Here is a 17,582-nt window from a genome sequence, read left to right as displayed (position 1 = left end):
TGTTTCTCGAGCCCTTCTCGTTTGGTAAAACTCTTGTCTTCTTTGCAAATCTTCTTGAGGCTGGACTTCAGTCTATATTCAGGGATGTGGACACTTGTTTACACTCTTGAGAGCTGAAACAAGAAAGCAGTGTCACCTTGTTCAACCTTAGTGGGGAACATGCATGCTGAGCAACTCAAATTTTTTGCCATTCTGCACATGTCTGAGAATGACTACAAGTGTCTACAGTACTGATTCTATAGTTACATTTTCACAAGTAAGCAAATTTGCAAACATAATCAATGAATGAAGATCAACTGTGTATCTATTTTAGCATAATGAAAGCAAGTAACATAATAAAAACTTACTAGTGCTTGAAAAGTTTTAATGAGCTATTTTAATGGAAATTTTCCTAAACATGGTGTCTCTTAAGCAAGACACTGAAGAGAACTTTCTTCCCTGACTCAAGGTCATTATAATAAACTAAACAATGATACAATCCAATGAAATCTTTAAGGTTTTACATATATAAATTTATGCTCTTAGATTTAAAAGCCCCAGGTGGCAACAATTCTTGAGGCCTCTGCTCTGTTTTTTGACTCCTATTGGTGTTTTTTTTTAAAAACCTCAATATACTGTATGTTACTAGCTCTATGATCTTGAGAAAAGTAAATTTTATGGGTCTGTTTTCTTATCTATAAAATTACGAAAAGGCATTCCTAAGGCCCCTCCCAGGTCTAAAATTATACCTTTTCTAGCTATCTGTACTTTTCAACCTCTAGATGCTTCCTTTCTTTCTGTTTCTGATCTTCTGTTCCAAAAGAATAGGAACGCCAACTCTATTTGATCACTAACAAAAAAAAAAGACTTTCTAATTTAAAGACTTGAGATCTTTTCTAAATTATGTGCATATAAATTCTGGCAACTATGAGACCTATACACACTCCTGGGATTAGTTATAACCCAAACAGCCATGTAAAATCAGTTGTATTTCCTAACAAATGAAGTAAAAACAATTCATAAGACACTGTTAAATATAAGTAAACCAAATCTGTGACCTTATGATATGTGTAAAAACAAAAAACAAAAATAACAGCATCTTTCCTAAGATCCTCATCAATCCTATGCCTAGAATAAAAGGAAAATGAATCCAGATTGAAAAACCATTATAGAGCATAATGTATAAACTTGTCAAATCACTAAGTTGTACGTGAAGCTAATTTAATACTGTCTGTCAACTATACTCAAATTTTAAAAGAGAAAAGCTATTATAGAAGTCTTAGAAAAGCAGACAAATTATGCTGTTGACTTATTGTCTTTATTGAATTAAAATTACACTGTTTATAAAATAGTGATGTATACATAGGATTTAATGCATCATAATATATACAATTATCTTTGAAAATTCAGGATGCAAGTTACAATGATTATGAACATAAAACTTATATTAAAACATTCTCAATCAGTGATTTATTTAGCTGTTTTAGTTCGAAGTCGTCGTTTGAGAATCTGATGATCACTCTCCTTTACTTTATGGTCCATCAAAATCTGAAATGAACAATTTCAGTGTTTTATAAATAAAAGCTTATTTATAATTTAGTAGTATCTACTCGTGCTTAATAATTGGAATAATAGCTACATAGTAATATTTTTTTGTCCTTTCAGACTGCAGATATACTTATCTTCTATTAAAAAGCACTGTCCAAAGTAATAGATTTTATAAAGATTCTTTCAACACTACCTGACATAATATTAAAATAATCTACACTCTATGTTGAATTCAGGACATAGGTAGCTTGAAGTAATCACTGAAATATTTGGAGGAAAGTGCCTCAAAGAATTTTTAAGAAATGACCTTTCACAGCAACAAGTACAAGAATCCCCCCTTATCTGTGGAGCCTATGTTCTAACACCCCCCAGTGGATGCCTGAAACCAAGGATAGTACCAAACCCTATGTATACTGTTTTTCCTATACATACCTATGATATAGTATAATTTATGAATTAGGCACATTATTACACTATCAAAAATCACAATTAATAAAACAATTATAATACATTGTAGTAAGTTATGTGAATGTGTGTCTCTCCTAAATATCATATTGTACTGAACTCTCCCTTCTTTTTGTGATGATGAGAAATGATAAAATGCCTATGTGATGAGATGAAGTGAGGTGAATGACACAGGCACTGTGACATGGTATTAAGCTATTACTGACCTTCTGACAATTTATCAGAAGGATCATCTGCTTCTAGACCAGTGATCATGGGACATTGAAACCATGGAAAGTGAAACCAAGGAAAAGAAGGGACTACCGTATATAACTTAGAAAAGTAGAAAGAGCATTATACTACAACTAAGAAAAGAAAGAAGTTCAGCCAAGGGAAGAAACTGTGTACTAATCAGAGAATGGTGATGGTGAAAAGTAACCAAGAGAATAGTATTTCCAATCAAGGGCTTGGCCTAATTGACCCTAATTCTTCACCTGCCTTCCAGTGCCTTTTATCTGTTAGAAACTGTTGCAGAAGGTCTCTCTCCTGATTTCTTTTTTTTTTTTTCTCTCCTGATTTCTCTGAGCCACTTCCTGTTGAAGGCTTCTCCTTAAATTACTTTTCTACCATCCCTTTCATCCACTAGGCAAATGCAAGCATGATGGAAAATTAGAAGTTTCCCTGTAACAGCACAGACTGTTCTGAGTGAAGAGAATGAGTCATTGAGTCAGAATGACAAACTACAGTCTTTTCTTAAAAAAACCTGGAAGGCTTAGCGGAGAGGTGGGAGGAAATGACTGAATGTCAATTCTGTATTTTTACCAGGCCCACTTAGGCCAGATTTGTACAACTCTTGTGATAAAGTTAACAAAAAAAAAAAAAAAAAATTGGTATTAGAAACAAATAAATTACTAAACAGTGATAATTCTATTGAAGGAATTAAAATTTCCAAATGTGAATGTGTGACACTTGTATACATTTATGCAGCACTTATATTTAATTATTATAAATTTAACACATCAAATAGCAAAAGTGTAACACTGAAGCACATTTTAAGAGGTGTGACTTAAAGAATAAAAATTCAAACTATTATAAAATTCAGATTATTATGAATACTTCAGAATTAAAAAGAACAGGAACAGTTTTGCTTTTAAGAAAACCAAAAAGAGGAGCTTACCACTTGGCCAGATATATCAATAGGAGATGAAATCTCATTTGTGTATAATTTCCGTTTGGCCTGTTTTGGTCGAGACAGATTTTCTTTACTCACTTCTACATTTGAGAGCTTTGAGGAGCTCATCGTTTCAATTATCTTCTTTGCTGTGAAAAAATATATATATCATTTAAATCTTGAAAAAAATAACTTTCTAACTGGAAAGGTTTGAAATCCTTAATAAAGAGAAAACATACCATATTAACGAGAAAAAGTACTGCAACTTATAAATGGTGAAAGAACATGACTAGTCAATTCACAAAGAAAAAATTAAATGTCTCATACATGCATGAAATAATAAACAGCAAAAACGAAAAGGCGAATAAATAATATCATTTGACTAATGTCCAACATGGTGAAAGTTTAGTAAATTATAGAACAACCAATGAAATTCAGGGGTCTTTAATGACTTGAAGAGGCTTATGCTGTTATGCAAAAAAGCAGGATAATATGTATTTACTGGACCATGCAGCAGTACTCTTATGCCAAGATATCTGCAGGCAATATTAAGTGAAAGTAGTTTGCGAGCCCTTTGCTTATCATTAACAACCCCCCACACACAGTAAATCAAATTGTTAATAGTGGATTGCTTCTGGGAAGTGGAATAAAAATTTTAAATTCTGTACTTTTTGTACAGTTGTCCTTCAACAGGTACATGCTGATTTTTTAATAGAAAACATATTTCCATCTGGAAAACCTCCCGGGTAGAAATCCTTATACATATAAAATCAACTATATATATTTTTTAAAACAGAAACAAAATTGAAGGAAATATGCTAAACTGAAAATCTACTTGTCCAAGATTAAGTTGGGCTGCCAGATGTCAGAGTAGCCAGTTAAGTCAATAAGCCAAAATAAAAGTAACACTTTAGCTTTTAACCACTTACTGCAATAGAATAAGCAAGAGGCACAACCTGAGAATGTGTCAACTCCCACCCCACTTCCCATCTTTCGCCAGGTGTGGTCTAGGTCAGGAAGATCAGCACAGAAAAGGAGGGTCACCTCACTGCCAAGGCAGTACTGTACAAAAAGCTCTTGTACTTGCAGTTTAATGGGCCTCGAGGCTGGAGGCCAGAAGGAAGAGCTAAGCGTGTAAAAGTTAAGTCAGAGTGGAGAAAGTCAAGGTTTCCTCCCCTTGCCTGTCATAGGAAGGTCCTAGGCAGCAGTGCCTGAGGAATTTCTCTGCTGAAGGCCCCCAGTAAAGAGGCTCTGAATGATGGGACCTTGGCTAGGACTGCAGATATGTATAAGGGCATTGATGGCCAGGGTCCTGAGTCCTCAACTGTAACTCCCTTCAGAGGCTACACTCGGATGTGGGGAGGGCAGCTTTCACCACGAGGCCTAACAGGTAAAGTCTTTGTAACTGTCTATGGTCAGGCTAAAAAGAAAAAAAAAAGCAATCACACATAGGATTTTGGCCTGTTGCTACCAAACTCTTTACTACAATGTGTCAGCCGCTATACCAAGAGCTGAGGATGTGAACTACACAGACATGTTGCACTTGTGAGGCTCATACTGTGGTGGAAAAGAAAAGAAAACAAAAATTATAGCTTAAATAATTCAATTTGTACTTTGAAAAGATCACTCTGGCGTCCATTAACTGGATGGACAGGAGACAGACAAGTGGGAAAAGGTGGGAAGCCAGTGAACAAAGGAATGGAATAATAATAGTTATCAAGTACAGAATTTTAAAAATTAATTTCTATTTTTTCCTTACATTTCCAAGTGATCAACAATAGATACAGTATAGTTATAATCCAAAGTAAGGGTATCTTCTACTCCTAGAAATAAATTTTTAAAATCCTCACTTAAAGGGCACCTGGCTGGCCCCATCATACTAGCATGTGACTCTTGATCTCAAGCCCCATGTTGAGTATAGAGATTAAATAAATAAACTTAAAACACACACACACATACCCCAGGTGTACAGGTAGGGAAACTGTTAAAGAGCTGAGTCAACCAAGCATGGGAGTTAATTACCATATGGGTACTTCCCTTTCCTTGAAAACCAATTTTCTTTTGCTATGTAAGTGCTCATCAATATAATTTAAATAAAATACGTAAGAATCTAAAATAATAACTCCTGCCTCTCCACATTTAGACATTTAACAGTTCGCTGTTTGTCCCTCCAGATATCTTCTCTGCTTAGCTTAATCATAACTTTTAAAAATGTACATTTTTTTTAAAAAATGTGGTGTGATTAAATCCAAAGTTCCCAAGCTGTGCACTAAGACATACTACAGCCAACTCACAGGAGCACCTTGAAATATTTTAAGTTTTCAAAGAAAACAATGGCACACAATAGGTAGTTCATAATTTTAAGTGATAACACATTACATTCCTTTTGATGATGACATATCTTTGCAACCAGGATTTTCAGAAGCTGAATTTTCAGTGGTCATGTGGTCTTAGCACTAATGGATAAAATATTAGGTGTTTCTATGGGTGTAGGGGAACAATGAAAAAATATCACTGAGACATTAAGGCCACTGGTGTGGCCTATTACTGACCTGACAATTTATCAGGAGGAGGATCATCTGTGTTTATGTAAATGTGTACAGAAAAAGTATATATCTTAGTATGTGTATATACATTTATACATAATTAACATGGCTAATGTTATAAAGAAAAAAGCATTAAGCAATTAAACTCAATAAATATTTATAGAATATATATCTTTGACATATATGAATGGATAATGTTTGTCAATGCACAGAAATAAATACTATACCATATGTATACCATAATACAGTGATTACCTCTAGAGGGTGTAATCCTGCCAGCATTTCAATACCCAAGAGTTAATCCCATCTATTCAAAAATTATCAAATTTTCTCTTACCCTCTGAATCAAAATAACTCTCTTCCCTCCAATACTACCATAGCACTTTGCTTGGATCCCTGTAACTACATTAAGCAGGCTGCTCTGGATGAATTAAGCTGACCCTTGGACAACACAGAGCTTTGGGATGCTGACCTCCCATAATGTCAAAAATCCAAGTACAACTTTTGACTCTCCAAAAACTTGACTACTAAGAGCCTACTGTTGATCAGAACTCTTACTGATTAACACACATTCGGTTGTATTATATATTATATTCTAACAATAAACTAGAGAAAACAAAATGTTAAGAAAATCATAAGTAAGAAAAAGTACATTTACAATAATATACTTATCAAAAAATATCCACGGGGTGCCTGGATAGCTCAGTCAGTTAGGTGGTTTGAATCTTGATTTTGGCTCAGGTCATGATCTCATGGTTGTGAGACTGAGCTCCCCTGTCGGGCTCTGTACTGGACATGGAGCCTGCTTAGGATTCTCTCTCTCCCTCTCCCTCTACCCCCACCTTTAAAAAGAAAACAAAAAACAAAGCCAAAACAAAAAACATCCACATATAAGTGGACCTGTGCAGTGAAAACCTGTGTTGTTCAAAGGTCAACTGTACCAACATATTGTTCTCCCTCCTCCACTCCAGAAAACATCTAAGCATGTCATCCTCTCATACATCCTCCCACAGTACTCAATAGAGGACAATGTCTATTCAAACTATGGTAAGCACTGTTGTTGAGCTTACACACTAATCAGATATTAGAAAACAACCTATATTTAACATAAAAGGTCATTCAGTTTTCTGCAAACCTTTGGATTGAAGAATTGTTGGAGAATGTTGTAAGAAGTCTCCAAATTTCTGTAGCGTTCCTTCTTTTATCTTAGTGGCCATGTTTGTACTAACTGTGGATGCCTGACTCCGTAAAGAGTATGTTTTCTTAGATGATGGACGTGTGGAAACCTAAAAAAAATAAACATTTTTTGCTGCTGTTGATCAGAAATGTTAGAAAGAAATAGCTATAACTACAGCTGAATTAAAGACGCAAGACATGTTCATGACTGAACATTTGCAGGCAGGGAACTTAAGATTAAGTATATGAAGAGTAGAGGAATGAACCAAAGAATGGTAAAATGGGTGTGACAGGCAGAGTGCTGACTCAAGTATCAAAGGGCCTGCTGCTGGCCAAATGCTTAAGGTTATATTCTAAGCCTAATTAGATGAATAAGAAATGGAAGATAAATGAGTTATATAACTGGACAAAACTGGATTTCTGAGTAATTAATGATCAACTTTAACACCTTTATTTTTAATTCTACTTTATAAATGCAAGTTAAGAAAATGGTCAATTCTGAACACATTAAAAGACAAACCTTTTTTTCCTTTTTGACAGAAGACTTTCTATGCTCAGAATCAGGAGACTTCAAGTTAGATCTGGGTGTAGCATTCTTCTTATTTTCACATTTCACCAAGTCCTAAAATTAATGCATTTCAGTACTGGTTAATTTCTTGACAATATTTTCTTCTCTAGGCTCAAAAAAAAAAAAAAAAAGATGATGGTTCTTAACCAGGGGTGAGTTAAGTGTCTCCCCAGAAGACACTGACAATGTCTGAAGATATTTTGTGTTGTCATTGCTGGGGGGATGGTATTTACTGGCAAACCAGTGGTAGAGGCCAGGATGAGGATTTAATACACACATATATTGCAACATGACTGAAGGTATGAATTTTTCACATACATCATAAATGATGAAATTACATAAGCTAAATAAAAATATTGTAGAAGGGATAACATCTTTTATTTGAACTCCGTTTCTAAAATATAGCAATATACCTACACTTTCCCTACTCCCAAATCATGCAGAGTATTTATGTTTAAGAACTCTAATTGAAATCTGGCAGCATCAAAAACAAAACAGAATAAGAACAAGTAAAAATCTTCAGTATAACCACAGGCAAAATGCTAATACCAAGAAATATAATCTATCTTCCCTAAATAGGCATGACACTACTTTTCTTTCTCCCACATAACCTCTCTTAGGACAAAGTCTCTTGTAGTATTCTAGCTGAATCAAACTCGTACAAATCCTAGTTGTACGAGTTATAATCAAAGATTATAAGCATAAAAAAAAAAGGCAAGAAGAGAAGCAAAGAAAAGATCATGACTGAACCTTGGAATTCAAGTTACAAAGTAGAAGTCATAAGGGTAATAAGCAGCAGACTTCCTGAAAGGGGAAAGACAGATGGTAATCAATGGAAAACAAATGAAGAATAGTAACTCCATCATACGTGAGGTGTGCAAGATAGAGTTCTCTAGAGTCTTCACTAGATTAGAATATATAGCACTACATAAATGGTTTTCGTGAGGACCTTACAACACCCCATTTATAAGAGCAGTAAAGAGCTAAATCAGAAAAAAAACCTTAAGTTCCTGCATGATTTACCTATACCAATCTGTGTATCTATTCTGGAAAAACACATGGGGAGTATATAACAAAAGTAAAATGAAAAAAATTATTGTTTTAACCCTCTGAGTACACAACCAATTTTTTCCTTTTCCCTTGAACAAACGAATCAAGGAAAACTCAACATAGATCATAATGAAATTTAAAATACCTACTATTTTAATGTTACCTAAAATTTAATAAATATAAATTAAATAAATATTGAATAAAATTTAACTAAAGCTCTACAAAACAATCACTAACGGTATTCTAGGTAGCGAGGAAGATGCTAAATAATATTCATTCAGCAAATTTATTACCTGACAGAGAGCCTCAGGAGTATTTCTACTCTTCCACCAGCTTGAAAACATACTACTCTTTAAATAGGTTTAAAAAAAAAAAAAAAAAAGGTTGAAGAAAAAGTTATTGTGCTAGAGAGTTTATAGTTTTAAATTTGAAACAAGTTACATTTTTAAAATAAATATTACCATTTACTATGTATCCACCACATGTGGAACAAAAGCTAATAAGCATTTTAAACATATTATCGCTAATCTTTTATTTCCAAAAGGAGAAAACTAAGGAAGAGAAAGTTTATGTGCCCAGCCAAACATACTTGGCTACGATATAGCAGAAGGTGTGGTAACTCTATAATCAGAGAACTACAGTATGAAGTAGTAAAGAGCTTTTATCCTACCACTAGATAGAGGTCCAAATTTTAATATGCCAGCTGATAAAGTCTCTCTTATAAACCCTACTATGACCTTAGAGACCTAAGATTTTAGTTAAATAACAAAGATTATACTCAAGCAAGTTAGACATTCGGCTTCTCTAATTTCTTTGTCAACCCTTTTCTCTTCCACTGGAGGGAAAGTCACTAAGTTTGAACAGGGCTGGTATATTCAAATAGCTCTCCAGTGAAATCCACCATCACTTGATCTATTGCAGCTTCAATGAAAAAAAGAGATAAGCCATGTATTTTAATAACCATAAGCTTTTTGTTTGAGGACTATTAGACTACAATAATATTCATAAGGAACATAAAATATGTCACAAGTTATGATTTTGGTCTCCAAAGGCAGTGCTTATGAAGAGAAGGGCAGTATAAAAATTTAACTGTATATAATAACTGAGCTTAAGGTTTGCTTGTTAAATTCATTCATTAGTTAAGTGCTTACCCCCTCCATTTCATTACTCTTCCTCTTCCGGGCCTTGGAAATCTTAACTGTCACAGGTAAGGTGCAACCAGGGTGTTTCACTGCCATTTTGTTTGGCCGTAAAGGTGTAAATTGAATCTCTAACTCAGGTTTTGGAAATCGAGTAGTTTGATTATTTTCTGTTGACACTTCACAGGAGTCCAGGACTACAGAGCCATCCTATAACAGAATTAAAAAGAAAAAAAATCTCATTTGCAGAATATGAACTCATGATCACAAAGAATTAACTCTTGTAATCACCTATCAGAGATAATGAATGGAAGAAGATTAAAAATGTGCTGGGTCAAATTTACCACAGCAAGGACAGAGAGAGGGAGTTACCATCTACCCTCTCCAATTTATACATGGTATGTTAAAATCCAAGGAAACAGAGATTAGTATTTCCCAAACTTGTATGATCATAAGAATTCAGACAATTTGTTTATTTAAAGATTCTTGGGCCCTACCACAAACCTATTAAATCAGAAATCTCCTAGGAAAGAGTCTAGGAGTTTTAATGGAGTCTCATTCCCCTTCCTTGAATCTGGGCTATCCTTAACGACTTGCATGGCCAACAGGACATAATGGAAATAACATCATTGTGAGGCTTCATTTTAAGAAGCCTTGTAACTTCCACCCTGTCCTCTTTAAAATGTTACTTTCAGGACACTCCCCCTTCAAAATGCTTCATCTCAGAATCCAGCCACTGTGCTGTGAGAAGCCCAGGCCACAGGGAAAGGCCACATAAAGCTCCAGCTGAGCTCTCAGATTCAACTATCAGCTACACAGATGAATGAATCATTTTAGACTTTAAGCCCAATAGAGCATATCAACTTCACAAAGGCAAGAAAAATATACAAAATAGGATAATAAAACCATTCTCCAAAACTGCATAATATATAATAACTGCTGGAATTCCTAATAAGAATTGGAATCAAGAGGTTTTAGGATAGCATATATAAATTTTTTTTTTAGATTTTTATTTATTTATTCATGAGAGAAAGAGAGAGAGAGAAGCAGAGACACCGGCAGAGGGAGAAGCAGGCTCCATGCAGGGAGCCTGACGTGGGACTCCATCCCAGGTCTCCAGGATCAGGCTCTGGGCTGAAGGCGGTGCTAAACCGCTGAGCCACCAGGGCTGCCCAGCATATATAAATTTATAGAGAAAGAAATGTTCCATATATAACTGCCTTTGCAATCAAGATTCATCTTGTTTATGAATCAACTCCAAACTTTTCTTTAAATTATATGATCTGTCTCGATCTCTAAGGTCAATGCTAATTATCTGAAATTCCACCAAAAACTATCAAAGAAAGGGCAAGAGAAAAGAAATGGCTCATGCTATTTCCCCAAATTAAAATGCCCTTCTTGGAACACCTGGGTGGCTCAGCGGTTGAGAATCTGCCTTTGGCTCAGGACATGATCCCAGAGTCCCAGGATCGAGTCCCACATCAGGCTTCCCGCATGGAGCCTGCTTCTCCCTCTGCCTGTGTTTCTGCCTCTCTCTGTCTCTCATGGATAAAAAAATAAAATCTTATAAAAGAAGAAAGAAGAAAGAAGAAGAAAGAAGAAGAAAGAAGAAGAAAGAAGAAGAAGAAGAAGAAGAAGAAGAAGAAGAAGAAGAAGAAGAAGAAGAAGAAGAAGAAGAAATAAATAATAAAATAAAATAAAATAAAATGCCCTTCTCTTTCCAACCATAGCTTTGCAAAATTCTATTCACCTTCAAGACCCAGTATGATGTTACCTTCTCTAATCCACATCCACAACTACTCAGGCAAAATTCATCATATCCTCCCACAGGAAATGTTCCTTCTTAGCACTCTCTTCATGATTCTTAGCCCATAAGATAAAGTGAAACAAGTACCTGTCTTACTAGATTCTTTACTCCTTAAGGATGGCAATCATGTCTTACGGTTGTATTCCCAGTATTTAGCAAGGTTTCCAACAAACTCTGAAAGCTCCCCAATAAATGTGTTTAAAAAATAAATGCAAAAAAATTTTGTCTTCAAAACATTAAGTGCCATAGAATGTTTATCTATTTCATATGTAATTTAAGAATATGTCTATTAACCAAAGTGATTCACAGAAGCCCATGCCCACTGCAAATTAAGGAAACTCACTGTGAGTTACTGAGATTTGGTGCTCAAGTTATTAAATGGGTACAATTAAAAAAAAAAAAACAAAAACAAATAACCCACCACTGAATAGAATGCTTACTAAAAGGACCTCTCATAAGATCCATTTTTTATCATCCATGTTTTATCTTTTGTAGGATTTCCTATTTCTGACCACCAAGTTTATTTATATTAACAGATCTGTTGTTTGCAATAAGTAGCATTTTGAGAAATCAGTATCATTTGAGAATCTAATCTTCTAAAAGAATTTCACTTCTCAAAAGCCTTTAGATTTTCCTTCCCACAGCCAAAAACCCATATAGCTAATTGCACAGCAAGGTACTTGTAACAATTGATTAAACTTTCAAGTATTATTTATTAATTAATGGTCACTGGTAAAGAGGGTAAAAAAGTAGACAGTGCCCACCTCTACTTCATTCCCAGAAATTTCAAAGTTTGTTGGCTGAGGTTCAGTTTCAACTCTGCCAGGATCCACTGAACTCATATGTGTAGGCTTGATATCCACATTTTGTTCTTCCTAAATAAAAAAAAATATTAAAACAACAAGCCATTATTACCAGAAATATATTAAAACACTTCACCTAAAGAATAGAAACTCAAAAAAAAAAAAAGAATAGAAACTCAAGATCTGGGGCAGCCCAGGTGGCTCAGCGGTTTAGCGCTGCCTTCAGCCCAGAGCCTGATCCTGGAGACCTGGGATCGAGTCCCACGTTGGGCTCCCTGCATGGAGCCTGCTTCTCCCTCTGCCTGTGTCTCTGCCGCTCTCTCTTTCTCTCTGTGTCTCTCATTAATAAATAAATAAAATCTTTAAAAAAAAACCTCAAGATTTGGGTGGATTATATCATAAAAATAATGAAACACTTTCTCTTCTCTTTCATCCTTAGAAATTTAGGAAAGGCTGGGAAACTTACCGCCTCTAGGCCTGATCAAAAGAGAAATCTGAAAGATTATTTTCAATTTTCAAGGTTTTATATATATTTTCTCATCTTACTTTCATTGCAACTCTCCCAGCTAGATTTGGCAAGAATCATTATTCCTTCTTTCTAGATGAGGAAACAAACCTAGAGATATTAATGACATGGCCAAGGTCTGTATTAAGTTGGAAGTGTTGGACCCCAACAACAGCTTTGATACACCATTTTGAAAAATTAAAGGAGTCTTAAGAATGCAACTATAATATAAGAGTAGAAAAGACCATATTGATAACTAAACCTTTTCTTACTGCATACCTCATCCCTTTTTCTGTCATAGGGTATGCTCTATTCCTATATCCTCCCTTTTTTTAAAAAAATTATATTTATTGACAGCACAAGAAGGAGGAGAGGCAGGCAGAGGGAGAGGGAGAAGCAGACTCCCTGCTGAGCAGGAAGCCTGATGTTGGGCTTGATCCCAGGACCCTGGAGTCATGACCTGAGCCAAAGGCAGATGCTTAACCAAATGAACCACCCAGGAGCCAACTCCCATACCCTATTTAAGAGATCTATAAAGAAGTATCAGATTACATTTTTAAACTCGATAAATTCCACCATGAGTCTTCTCACCACTGCCATCAAAAGCAGAAGTCAAATATACTTCTCGTGTCACCTACCCAAATACAAAAGGTTCCACTGAATCCATCATGGAAAGCAACTAACATATATTGACTTCCACTGTGGTAAAAACTGTGCTAATTGTTTTACAAACGATCTCAGTTTATTTTCACAACTCTATTGGGAAGACATACTATCTCTCTGTTTTAGAGAAGTTCAGATATAATAAGTAATTTTCCAAAGATCCCAAAACCACAATGACAGCAACAGACACCTCATTTTTTCCTAGGTTTCTAGTCTGTGCTATTTATACTGCATGCTACTTACTGCCTCTTTTTTGTTTTAAAAAAAGGCAATCTTCCTCTTAGAAGATTTGTTGTGACAAGCACATACATTTATTTTCCTATTGTCTGGAGGCAGTAGATTTTTAAGCATAGATCATTTATTCTAGAAAGACCACTCTCAAATGTACCCTGATCCAATTTCACTGGGATGTAGCTATCTGTGAACTGCAATCCCCTCTCTATGCAGAGTTCCCAGCTCCAATGAAACATTACAAAAATAATTCCTGAGGGTCTCACCAGGTGTTTATTTTCAAAACAATTTATACTTTTGTATTAAACTTAGGGTGGGTCCAAGTATTGAAATATTACCAAGAGTTCAGGTTGAATCACTTTTACACATCTTAAAGGTAGATAAGGGACTAAATCACAAATTTATTTTCTATCTAGAAGATCTGACCAAAATATTTGAGAAAGTACTACTTCTCAGTTGGTCACTGGCAAATTGATCATAAGGATAAACTATGAAAACTTGAAATACCAAATAATTTTTCAAACTCTGATTCCTCTACGATCTTTTGAAACTTACTTTTTTAACCTCTTAGAGTTCATCAATTAAATAATTTTTTTAAATTCCTATGTTCAATTAAAAAAAAGGCACTGAAAGAACAAGATTCTACTCACGGTTTCAGAAGGCTCCAATGTGATCTTTTTTAATTCTTCAATTTCATTATCTTTCTGTCTATTACTGGAGATCAGTTCCTTCAACTGTACTTCTAAAGCTGCGACCAGTTGATCCCGTTCTTCTCGCCACTTCTGAAGATTATCATCTTTCTCTGCCAGTTGTGCTGTAAGTATTTCCTAGCCAGAAAATAAAGAAAATGTTATAAGGTATATAAAGGTGAATAAGGCATGTAACAAATTACATAGTTAAGGCTAGATAAAATACTTACTTGTAAATCAAAACACATAATAAATGTGTTTATGTCCTTATAAATGTAATGTCCACATGATGTATTTAACCCTATCCCACCTCATTCCAAAAATCAGCTTATTGGTTACTTCTTTCATAAATAATTATGGCTTTTAAACTAATACTAGCATAAATAAATAAACTAATACTAGCATTCCTCCCAATATTTTGGAAATGAGAGGGTAAAATTACAGTAAAGCAAGTGACAAAACTAATAGCAACAAATAGAGTAACAAAAATTTAAAATATCATTTTCAATAAGTTCAAAAACCATGAAATTGTAGTGAATTAAAGAAAATATGAGTTAAGATCTAAACACGCAAAGCAGCAAAACACTGCTAAAAGAAAAGAAAAATACTTCAATAAATGGAGAAATAATTTGTGCTCAATGATCAAAAGACTCGGTATTGTTACGATGTCAGTTTTCCCTAAATAGATCTATAGAGTCAAAACAATTTCAATCAAAATCCAGGCAGGCAAGAGTGGGTGTGGGTGTGGGTGTGTGTGGAAATGGGTAAGGTTCACTGTAAAACTTACATGAAAATGCAAATGATTTAGATAGTCAAAATCATTTTGAAAACAAAGAACAAAGTAGGAACAAACACACTCTTGTGTCAATCCTACTATAATAAAGACAGTATGATACTGGTATGAACAGAGATCAGAACAGAAAAGTGTCCACAAGTGTGTGATCAACTGACATTCTACAGTAACACCAAAGCAATTCAATGGGGAAAAGGGCAGTCTTTCAATAAAAGATGCTGGAGCAATAGCCAAATGGGAAAAAGAAAAAAAATGAACTCAAAACCTAATCTCATATCACATAAAAAAATTAATCCTTGAACAAAAGTAGTAGAACAGTGGGAAGAAAGGGTTTTTTTTTTTTTCCATTAAATACTATCAGGAAAATTGGTATTCCACATTAAGAGAAAAATAGTAAGACTATTTTAATAAAATAATAACTTTAATAAAAATAGTAAGACTATGCCTAATTCACTCCAATACAAAACTCAATATTAAAATCAAAATATGAAAGGTAAAACCTAAACAGAAAACAGTGTAAGAGAACATCTTCATGTCTTTGGGGTTTAATAAAGGAAAAGACTTTTAGAAAAATGAACTAAGATAAATTTAAGAACTTAAATTCATAAAAAGACATTAAGAGAATAAAAAGTAAACTAGAGACCGAAAAAAGGTACTTAAAACACATGACACAGGGCTCCTCCCCAGAAAGTATAAGAAACTCCTACATATCAACTAGAAAATGCAATTGTACAGTATGCATTTGTACAGGCCAACAGGAAAAAGGCAAGGGGCCCTATAATCTTCAACCTCATTAGTACTCAGGGACAAACACACTGAAACCATAAAAAAAATGACAACACCCTATGTTTGTGAGAATGTACAGCAACTTCAATACTATAGTATAAATAGGTACAACTACTCTGAAAACTAATGTGACATTCTATCAGAATTCCACACACGAATACCCTATCATCCCACATTCTATTCCTGGTCAAATACACAACAGAAATGCATGTACATGTGACTAAGAGAAATGAGTAAAAATGTTTATAAGATAATTTATTCATAATAGCTCAAAACAAAATAATTCATGTATCTTCAGCATTAAAATGAACAGGCCACAATATATTCGTACACTGCAATAGTCAGCAATGAAAATGGACTAATTGCAGCTACATGTAACATAATTAATTCTAACATAATAAAAAAAATTAAAAAAAAAAAAATTCTAACATAATGCTGAAAGAAACCAGGTACAAACAAATGTACCCTTTACAATTTCATTTACTTAAAATTCAAAACTGGCTAAAACTAAAGCACAACATTAAAAGAATAATTATTACCACTGGGAAAGAAACAAGAGGAGCCCCCTGGGAGGCTGGTAATGTTCTATCTCTTGAAATGGGTGGTACTTTACTGGATCCTGACTTTACCACAGTTCATCGAACAATGTATTGCTTGTTTTGTTTATTTACTGTATTACATGTGGCAATTTTAAAAATTAACAATTTATAGCTTATTATGGCAAACGCACACATCCTAGGTATGACTGCAAAGAAATATATGGGAGAGAAAGAAGGAAGCTAGCTTTCACTAGGATTAAAAACTTAAGCTTGGGGACACGTGGGTAGCTCAGTCAGTTAAGCTTCCAACTTTAGATTTTGGCTCAGGTCATGAGATGGAGCCCCGCATGGGGCTCCTCACTGGGTGTGGCACCTGCTTAGGATTCTGTCTCCCTTTGTCCCTGTCTCCCTCCCTGCCTCTCTGACATGCTCTCTGTACCTTTAAAAGAAAAACAAAACAATTAGATTAAGTTTACTTGCTAGCATTGCTACCAGAGGGATCACCGGGAAAAAAAAATAGCTCTATTTCTGGTTTAGAACTAGAGTAACTGAAAGCCAACAGTTTTGATCCCACTTCTTGCCTCTTACTATTGCCTAGGAAGGTAGGATGGGCTGTGGGACAGGAGCAGAGAACTAGTAGCAATCTTTCCTGTTAAGACAAATGCAGCATCAGAATCCCACTCAACCCACCACTTTCTGAAGGTACCTTCAATCACATAGAGTTGGCACATGAAATATATTGCCACTGCAGAGCAGTAATGACTAGTTATTAATCTTACATGATTAGCATATGACAAATAGAGTCAATACTCTAAGGAAATGATAACCAGTGTAATGTAGTTTTCTAGATGAGACCTGGACCCAAAAAAAGACATTTGTGGGAAAATTAATAAAATTCTAATAAGGTCTAGACCTTTTTAGAATTTAGCTAACAAAAATACAGTAATGTTTATTTGTTGGTTTTGATCCTTGTACTATTGTTATGTACAGCACTAACATCAGAAGTTAGTGGTAAGTATACAGGAACTCTCTGTATTAGTTTTGCAACTTTTCGGTAAATAAAATTATTTCAAAATAAAGAGGTAAAATTCTTTTTAAAAATCAGTGGGAAAATCACCCTTAACTTATTGAAAATTAACAACTTG

General features: G+C 34.6%; 1 protein-coding gene across 5 annotated transcripts in view; it reads right to left on the bottom strand.

Annotated features, from left to right (window-relative positions):
• Positions 1–1,278: 1,278 nt before the first annotated feature.
• KIF20B (kinesin family member 20B) overlaps positions 1,279–17,582 on the bottom strand; it is an 80,645-nt gene continuing 64,341 nt past the window's right edge. For 3 of the 5 annotated variants that reach the window (XM_038578168.1, XM_038578171.1, XM_038578169.1), the window contains 8 exons: positions 14,281–14,457; positions 12,193–12,303; positions 9,634–9,831; positions 8,776–8,832; positions 7,385–7,486; positions 6,824–6,974; positions 3,149–3,291; positions 1,279–1,527 (listed from right to left, as the gene is read on the bottom strand). In XM_038578168.1, the coding sequence (XP_038434096.1) occupies positions 1,450–1,527; positions 3,149–3,291; positions 6,824–6,974; positions 7,385–7,486; positions 8,776–8,832; positions 9,634–9,831; positions 12,193–12,303; positions 14,281–14,457 (1,017 nt within the window). In that variant the 3' untranslated portion in view covers positions 1,279–1,449. The remainder of the gene's footprint in view (positions 1,528–3,148; positions 3,292–6,823; positions 6,975–7,384; positions 7,487–8,775; positions 8,833–9,633; positions 9,832–12,192; positions 12,304–14,280; positions 14,458–17,582) is intronic. The other 2 variants (XM_038578170.1, XM_038578172.1) reach the window with 1 other exon arrangement.

This window comes from Canis lupus, chromosome 28 (genome assembly GCF_011100685.1).
Source record: "Canis lupus familiaris isolate Mischka breed German Shepherd chromosome 28, alternate assembly UU_Cfam_GSD_1.0, whole genome shotgun sequence".
NCBI classification, from domain to species: Eukaryota; Metazoa; Chordata; class Mammalia; order Carnivora; family Canidae; genus Canis; species Canis lupus.
The sequence above is the reverse complement of the archived record's forward strand: the minus strand, read 5'-3'. Positions and strand labels throughout refer to the sequence as shown.